Source organism: Ipomoea nil, unplaced genomic scaffold (genome assembly GCF_001879475.1).
Source record: "Ipomoea nil cultivar Tokyo-kokei standard unplaced genomic scaffold, Asagao_1.1 scaffold2975, whole genome shotgun sequence".
Lineage (NCBI taxonomy): Eukaryota > Viridiplantae > Streptophyta > Magnoliopsida > Solanales > Convolvulaceae > Ipomoea > Ipomoea nil.
In genome coordinates, this window is record NW_017619403.1 from 2,482,906 (window position 1) to 2,491,514 (window position 8,609).

The 8,609-nt window shown below is 38.2% G+C and overlaps 2 protein-coding genes across 2 annotated transcripts; one reads left to right on the plus strand and one right to left on the minus strand.

The window, feature by feature from the left end:
- The first annotated feature begins 283 nt into the window (after positions 1–283).
- Positions 284–2,477, plus strand: LOC109163153 (probable WRKY transcription factor 40). Its single transcript, XM_019311896.1, has 4 exons — positions 284–594; positions 675–734; positions 1,000–1,347; positions 1,596–2,477. The coding sequence occupies exons 1-4, from the start codon at positions 520–522 to the stop codon at positions 2,127–2,129; spliced, it is 1,017 nt and encodes a 338-aa protein (XP_019167441.1). The 5' UTR covers positions 284–519; the 3' UTR covers positions 2,130–2,477.
- Positions 2,478–3,191: 714 nt separating this feature from the next.
- Positions 3,192–7,510, minus strand: LOC109163151 (probable GMP synthase [glutamine-hydrolyzing]). The gene is made up of 5 exons (XM_019311895.1): positions 6,786–7,510; positions 4,704–4,761; positions 4,525–4,608; positions 4,263–4,404; positions 3,192–3,854 (listed from the first exon to the last, which is right to left on the minus strand). Exons 1-5 carry the CDS (start codon positions 7,312–7,314, stop codon positions 3,480–3,482), a joined length of 1,188 nt encoding a protein of 395 aa, XP_019167440.1. The 5' UTR covers positions 7,315–7,510; the 3' UTR covers positions 3,192–3,479.
- Between the last annotated feature and the right edge of the window lie 1,099 nt (positions 7,511–8,609).

The window sequence follows — 8,609 nt, forward strand, 5'->3', positions numbered from 1 at the left end:
CATCCAATTGGCAATTGGCCTCCAAATCCATGCTACCTCAGCTGTCCAATTACTTTTTATTTTTTCTTTGCTTTCAAGTTTCCTCCTAAGGCTGCCTTGACTTTGACCGGATCGGAAGAAATAAACAACAAAAAAAAGTCAAAATATGGAGCCGACAAGAAATACAAAAACTTTTCTCCCCCCAATTAATAAATGGTACCAAGTGGCCCAAAAACGTTTTTTCTCCACATTTTTTAAAGAAAAAAATAATAATTTTTCTTGTTTTATGCTATAAATACAGTGATATATCCGAGGAGGATCCTAACAATTCCCAGCTTGCATATTCTTATCCACTTTCTCCCATCTTTCCCCCCTGCCTTCCTCCTTCCTGCAACAGCGCGTCTTCAAGAAATCTCTACTTTTATTTTATTTTTAGCTATAAATCTGAATAACAAGAACTGAAGCTTAAGCTAGTTTGGGAACACAGAATTTGAGTAAAAGAGTTTGTGAAGAATTGAAGCTTTTGATCTTTTTGGGGCTATGGAGTTTACTAGTTTGGTTGATACTTCTCTGGGTCTCAATGCTAAGCCTATCAGAGTTGTTAGCGGCAGACCGGTATGTGAACACACATCTCAAAACCTTCTTCTTCTTCTTCTCTGAGATTTTTCCTTGTTTTAATTTAATTTGTTGTTCAGAAACAAGAAGTTGAAAGCAGTTTCATTGGGCTGAGAATGAACATTGGGAACAAAGATGAGGTGTGTACAGTATTCTTAAACTTTTAGTTGGGACAGAACACAGACAACGTTCTGGTTCTGGTGTGTTGTAATCTGTTTAAACTTTTAGTTGGGATAGAACACAGACAACGTTCTGGTTCTGGTGTGTTGTTATCTGTTTAAACTTTTAGTTGGGACAGAATACAAATACAGACAACGTTCTGGTTCTGGTGTGTTGTTATTTGTTTAAACTTTTAGTTGAGACAGAACGCAACGTTCTGATGTGTCGTTTTATGCATGGGTGCAGGCGGGGGAGCTAATGGAGGAGTTGAATAGAGTGAGTGCTGAGAATAGGAAGCTGAGTGAAATGCTGACAGTGGTTTGTGGGAACTACAATGCATTGAGAGAGCAAGTGAGGGAGTACATGAACAAGCAGCAGCAAAGTGGGAGCATTAATGGAGACAATAGCCAAGTTATAATGGGATCAAGAAAGAGAAAATCCACCAGCAATAATAATAATAATGTCAACTCGGAGAGCAGCTCCAGTGATGAAGATTCTGCCAAGAAACCCAGGAGGGAATTGGAACAGCACCATATCATCAAAGCCAACACCTCCAAGGTTTATGTCAAGACAGAAGCCTCAGATACCAGCCTGGTAAGCTTGCTATTCCTCGAACTTTATTTCTTCAATCACAGTAATTCAGTGGTTCAGCAGATAAGATAAGGCTAAATGCCAGTGTGTACAAGGGATCTGCGAGACTGCCACTTTAGGCGTAATTCCCACACTGCGACTGCTGAGTTTCAAATACTGCATACTAAATTACTGAGCGAAGCCAGTGCGGGCTTCCTCAAGGTTTATTTCTTGAATGAACTTAATATAATTGGGTTTGGGTATTATTGCAGATTGTGAAGGATGGGTATCAATGGAGGAAATATGGTCAAAAAGTAACCAGGGACAATCCATGTCCAAGAGCTTATTTCAGGTGCTCTTTTGCTCCTAGCTGCCCAGTCAAGAAGAAGGTGCAAAGAAGCGTAGAAGATCAGTCAATCTTGGTGGCAACATATGAAGGAGAGCACAACCATGACCTCCCTTCAAAGCTAGAACAATCCCCCACCACTGCCACCGCAGCCGGCCGTTCTTTGCCGCCAGTCATCAATGGTGGCTCCGCCACAGCAGCTGCCTCCCTCAACACCCAACCACGTGACCTAACGCCGCCCAAAACAGCACCGTCTTCAGTGGCCAATGCCAATGGTGCTAAAACCGCCTCTACCCCGACGGCCGGAAGCTCATTACTGCCGGTTGACAGGCCGGATTTTCAACAGTTCTTTATTGAACAAATGGCATCTTCCTTAACAAAAGATCCCACCTTCAAAGCAGCCATCGCAGCCGCCATTTCAGGAAAATTCCCCTCACATAACAACAGAGAGAAATGGTAAAATATTAAAGCTTGTTTACTTGTTTGGTCCGTTCATAACACGATGTCAAGAAAATACCATAAGTTTGTTCACTAAAAGTGACCAAAATTTGATATTTTATATGACATGGTGTTATTAATTCAGTACACATCTTTGAGTAATGGTCGCGGTAGTTACCCTGTTTGTAGTTTGGATAAGCGGAATTTGTAAATACCAATATTCAAAAGGGGGTCCACAATGGCGCTGAACCCGGTCCATGGGCCACTCTAGAGTTCGAAAGTTCAAGAGCTGAATGCTCCTTTTGTATTATTACTATTGGATGAATTCAAAATTTCAAATGAAATTGAACAACCCTCTCCAATCTTTTTTGACTTTTTTGTGTTTATTGTTGAATGGGCTCTGAATTTTGCCAATTTTTCAACATCTCCGACCTGCTGTCACCATCAGAGCAGACACATTTTGATTCCAAGGTATACATATCCCTTGTGTGTATCGACATTCTGACCATGTCTGTTGAACTACTGAGTTATCGTGATTTACATTCTTTCAAATGTTCTATCAAAGCAAGGTATGAAGGACCATGGAGGCATGGAGTTGGGAATTCAACTTTTTAGGCAAGATTTTGATTTGTTAAATTGCTATGTGCAATAAATAATCTTTAACCATCTCATGTTTGGGAAATTTGATATTTTTGCACCATACTAAGATACCTTATGGTCCAGGGACATAACTGTGACTCTCTCAAATGGGAGATCACATGTTCAAACCCTAAATTGAGAAATTATGTATGGACAGATACTACATTATAACAGAGCCCGTAGTACTAAAAATAAAAAAATAAAAATAAAAAGAAGGATTCCTTCCCAAGAATCTAGAGGAGCATATCTAAACAATGCTTAGACAAAGGGAAAGAAGTTTCCTGTGGTCCTTCCCTGCCCACACTAATAATAGAGTAATGATAGTTGTAAATTATTGACTCATACTTCATCATTTAATTATTATCTAAAAGTATATTCTAGAACATTTCTACTTGGTCTTGTGAAGTAAGAGACATGAATTTCGTGAAAAAAAAAAATGTACCTAAGCTATAAAGAGAATGTTAGTTTACACTTATAGACTGTACAAAAAGAAGCCCTACAAAGAGATAAAGTGAACAAAGATTTGGAGGAGTTCCCAGAAGGGTACCTGGATTTTGGTTTGGATGCAGCACCCACCCAAATTCTGCTTCATAATCTACAAAAGCAATGAACAGAATAGTTTCATAGTTATTTGTACACATACTTGCTGCCCTTCAATACAGGAGGGGGGCGAGAAACCTTTCTCGCCCTTCTGTAAGTGTGAATTACAATGCATCTAGTAAACAACGTGGAGCTATGACGATAAGCTCAAGTCATCAATAGCCCTAACTAGTCCCAATTCGGTTTCATCCTCGAGTTGTTTTACATGGGCCTCGACCCTGAGGCTGTTACCTGTGGTGTTACTTGCATCGGCAGCTGCAGCTATACAGTCATGGAATCTGAAGCAACTGACGAGATGGTCGTTTGTAATTCCAGCAACTTGCATGAACGAGTAGACAACAGTGGGTCCAACGCCACGGAAGCCTCTCCTCACTAGGTCTTTGCTTATCATTTCGGCTTTAGATGTCTTGATGGGAACTTGTCGTGGATAGCGGAAATTATTGACTATAGGCTTCTTGTTCACAAAATCCCATATATATTTGTTGAAGGACCCTAGCTCATCAATTATCTGCATCACATGTGTGCAGTTTTTGCCCTGTTTAGTAATGGAAACTTTTCCGTTTTCTTTGAAGAATAGAAAACCAAAATGGAAAATAGAGTTTGTGTCCAAGTTGAAATCAAATACTCTCTAAACTGAGATATGGAAACAAATTTGGAACCATCTTTTCCAACTTTGTTAATAGAGTTGGAAAACAACTTCCTTTTGTTTTGTTCCCAATTCACCAACTTTTGTTTTTCAATTAGAGAAGGAAAATTATGGGGAAAATGTTCAAATTGGAAGCAGAAAATGGAAAACATTTTCCATTACTTCTTTATTAGCACTTCCACCATAATTAATGCTTCATAAAACTGTAAAAATTGGACTTTATTATTTTGCAAATAATGAATAGGCCAGACAACAAAAACAAGTGCTTACTTTACATATTTGGCGTGCATTATCAATAACTGCCCGCAGCTTTAACTCCGACAAAAGAGAGCTGGCAGGACTTCCCTGTGCCATTATCTTCTTTTCATTTAGTTTTGAGACAGCAACAGGATCAAAATTTTGAAACACCTCCCTGCATTTAAAAAAAAAAAAAAATCAAAATTCAAACTGAAATAGCAAAATTTGAAGGGTAGAAGGTCTCATAAAAGTCCTTTTCTAGTGGTCCAAACCACACCATAAATTCCAAAGTTACCTGAATGTTTGCCTTCTGCTGAGAATGGCTGGCCATGTAAGTTCAGCTAACGCAGTGCATAAACTTAGTAGTTCAAAAAGCTTCCTGCAAATTTCAATAACCATCAACCAAGAAGATCATCAAAGGGCCTTGTTATAGACTATGGTGGAACCAAACAAAGTCATGTGATAATGGTGTACCTATCGTCATGGACTGGCACGCCCCATTCCTCATCATGAAAAGTAGAATATAATGGATCTGCTTATTAGGAAATAAAGCAAATTTGTTAAATTTCTTAGACTTGTATAAGTATGCAACAGATTAACGGTAGGTGGCCATAAACATGCAGAGGGAATTGCCAATAGAACATATGAACAGCAGATATCCATAATATGCAGAGGGGTACCCCAAACTACATGGATAAATGGATAATGGGCACCTTTAAATTAAACTGGGATATATACCATCTCAACTGCAGCATGGAACTAACTAGTAGAACAGACAAACCACCCTCACAACCAAACATTGTCAAATAGAACATGTATTTTAAAACAAGCATTTAACAATTTATGAAGAGCTTAAATTAATAACAAGGGAAAAGGAAAAAGAGGGATTAAATTAAAACACAAAGCACCCACCACAGGTATGTGCTTATTGGGAGATGAATTACAAGCACATCGTTAACAATTACATAGAGCTATTTATATTAGGACTAAGTATCATTTTTGCAATATTAGTCACCAAAGCACAAGAATTTCCTATCCACTGTGGATTTCAGCCCATCACAAAGTAGTTCATTATAATCATGATGATAGCACTAATAGCACTAAAAAGCACACAGTTCACCTTGGCTCACTAGACCAGTGTGTCTTCTAAGTCCTCGAGCATGGTGTGTGTGATGGTATAAATATAAAACAGCAGGCACCACTTTCTCAAATCATTTACTAGTCCCTCCCGAGAAAGGGGACAAATTCTAAAACAACAACACCACAGATTAGGCCTGCTAACTTAACTAAAACACAATCTCTTGGGGAAAAAAAAGTCTCCTGATAAAGGCGAATATTTAAAGATTACAGTAACCTTTGACCTTTCCCAGATAAACCACCCACTCCACTGTAGTTCTATTTCTATTAGCAAGCAAAATGATTTTGAACCTTGAATGGGCCAACAAGGCAACAATAAAGTTCAAGGTGTAAATATGTAGTGAAAGACTAGGAAATAGGTTGAAAAGACAGGAAGAAGAGACCTTATTTCTTGCTTTTCACTGTGGGAGTACATGGTTATACAACTAGAACTAATCACTTCATATACCCAAAAATCCTTTTTCTTCCTAACTCCCCTTCACATTCCTAATACTCCATCACATACCTACACAGTGCTCAAGTTGGTGTAAGTATTTTCTCTAAATATAATATATTATATTATTGGGTGGCTGTGGTGCAAGTAGGAGATTAAGTCAATTGGTGACTTAATCTGTTAGGCAACTAAGGATATTCAGTTTAGTTTTAATTGAATATCTGCCTACATTGATGGCATGTAGGCTTCTAAGCAAAACAGTCCTCCCACAGCTCCCGTATTTCAGGATACACACACAATCAGGTATTCGGGAGAGAAGTGGTAGACAAAACACGTTTATTCTGCAGGTTTACCATCCCAGGCAATACCAACAACTATGGCTAGGGGTATTCAGATGATCCTGAAGCTTCCGCTATTACGAGATCAGGTTCCTCGTTAAGTTTATGTTAGTCAGATTGTTATCTAACAATTGGAGCATAGATATTGATTAAACCCAATTTGTTTACTTACATAATCAATTCTTCATTGGGTAAGTCTTTTAATAAACAAAACAGCCAGTTATTTCCCTACTCTCCTTATGATGGTATTACATAGTGCAAATTTAAAAGAGGAAAAGAAAAATTAACAATAAGAAAGGTGATCAAAAGCACCATCACCATTGCATCACTCATAACCAAAGCCTAAAACACAATTCAAAGGGCAGATAAATAGTGCATTTCAGCTCTTGGTGCAATTAGGAAAAAGTAAAAAAACATTTCTGGTATAGTCTTTTGACTCAGGGAGACTATTCATTCAAAGGATTCTGCTTAGAAACAGCCAGCAGTCTCAAACTCTCAAACCCAATCTGCTAACCTCACAAAAATACAACGTTGGAGACTATCCTAATGATAGAAACTGTCCTCTCAACAATCACACTAATAGAGAATAAATATTTCCAATTATTTCAATTTTGTTAGTCCGATGTAATTTTCCCAAATTAAACATACCAGTATTGGATGTCACCCAAGAACATCTTTTCTTCACTACAGAGGCATCTTCAGAAGTCACAGACAAGCTCTCAGCTTCACTAGCAACTTTATCAATCTTCTCCACTTTGTAGCTACATTGCTTCCTCCGAGCTGATGACGGGGTCACGCTCCGTCTGCTAACTCTCCCCGCGGAAGCCCGGCTCTGAAAGGAATCAGACGACGCATCGGAGGAGCAAGAAGCATTCATCCACAAATTCGACCTCATCAGAAACGACCTGTGCTCCTGCTGCTGCTGCCTCAGAATTGAACCTACACTCCCACATTTCTTCTCCGGCGACCGTGATTCCGCCCCAGTATCCACCGGCATTGCTTGGAATTTCCTGTCAACGCCCTCTGCTGGCTTCTCCGCCTTGTTAGCCGCCGCCTTCAGCTTCTCGACGGGCTTCCGCAATTCCACCGATCTCGCCTTGTTACCGGCCGGGCCGAGCACGGGCCGGAGCTCCGGATCGGCGTGGTTCATAGATTTCACCCGCGGGGGACCCGACATTGGCTGAAATCCCCCGGACCCACTCGGATTGGGATAAAATAAGAAATGTTTAGGGCTTGAGTAGAGTAAAAGCAAAGAGAATGCGCATTTTGAATGGTGTGGGGAGGAATGCAGAGAAACGAAACCCTAGAAAGAGCAGAATGTGCAAAGCTTAAGGTTGTGTTGAAGCTGAGGAAGGTTAGACATAGCAGAAGTGAAGCAGGAGAGTGACAGTGTAACTACCCGTTAAGTTCTGTTGGGGCCTGTATTTGTACCATGTTCAGCTTCGATCCCTACCCGTATTTCGCATGCCATTTCAAAAATTAGTTTAAATATAAATAGTAAATAGTATTCGGGAGAAGAAGTTTAAAGAGTTAAATTCTATTTTTTTAACATTTATAAGTACCAGTCTATTTTTAGTTCTTTTTTATTAGAATATTTTTAGGGTGTGTTTGGTTGATGAGTTTTGCTCATAAGAATGGGTATGAAAGTGATTGTTATTGTTTGGTTGATAGATTTTTAGAACATTACTATGTGTTTCAAATACCACATCAATTGAAAAATTCATACTCAAAAATAAAATAAGGGTTTCATTCCCTTATTCATTCTCAAGCACCACTATTTATAATCATTTTCATTCCACCTTACTACCAAACATTTTAAATACTTTCACTAAAACTCATTATCATTACCAAATATTTGATACCCATTCCAATTCCGATTCCTATGCGCGAACCAAACACACTCTCATTTAGTCATAGTATTATTGTGACATGATCATTTGTAATTCCCCTCCTACAAAATTGTTGAAATGTCGTTAAATACAAAGACATTTTAATCTTTTGTATATAAAGTAGGTTGAATCGCTATATTTTTTATGTTTGTTTTTTTTTTTTTTTTTTGGAAAAAAATTCATAATTGAAGACCGAAATGCCCTTGTATTTAACGATATTTAAATTATTTTGTTAATAAAGGAGCAAAAATGGTCATGCCACAATAATACTAGGACCAAAAGTGGATGTTCTAATAAAAAATGACTTAAAGTGAATTGTCACCTATAAATCTATGACAAAAAAATTGAATTATCTCAAGTTTAAATATAAAAATGAGTTAATTCCACCAGAGGTCCCTTGTCTTTGGTGACAATTTTAAATTTAGTCTCAAACTATCCTTTTTGTCATTTAACATCTCAGACTATTATTTTTTTGGACATTTTTAGTCCTTCTAATGACTTTTCCTACTTTTAGTAAGGACATTTTTGTCTTTTCATTTTATTTTTTTTTTTTGTTATTTTTTCGATTTCAATCGGTTTAAAT

Excerpts from the sequence above, each read along its gene's own strand:
- LOC109163153 (XM_019311896.1), top strand. The coding sequence starts at position 520 with ATGGAGTTTACTAGTTTGGTTGATACTTCTCTGGGTCTCAATGCTAAG. Across the intron at positions 595-674 it reads GAGTTGTTAGCGGCAGACCG|AAACAAGAAGTTGAAAGCAG; the intron begins GTATGTGAACAC and ends TTTGTTGTTCAG. Across the intron at positions 1,348-1,595 it reads AAGCCTCAGATACCAGCCTG|ATTGTGAAGGATGGGTATCA; the intron begins GTAAGCTTGCTA and ends GTATTATTGCAG.
- LOC109163151 (XM_019311895.1), bottom strand. The coding sequence starts at position 7,314 with ATGTCGGGTCCCCCGCGGGTGAAATCTATGAACCACGCCGATCCGGAG. Across the intron at positions 4,609-4,703 it reads GTGCCAGTCCATGACGATAG|GAAGCTTTTTGAACTACTAA; the intron begins GTACACCATTAT and ends TGAAATTTGCAG. Across the intron at positions 4,405-4,524 it reads AGCAGAAGGCAAACATTCAG|GGAGGTGTTTCAAAATTTTG; the intron begins GTAACTTTGGAA and ends TTTTAAATGCAG.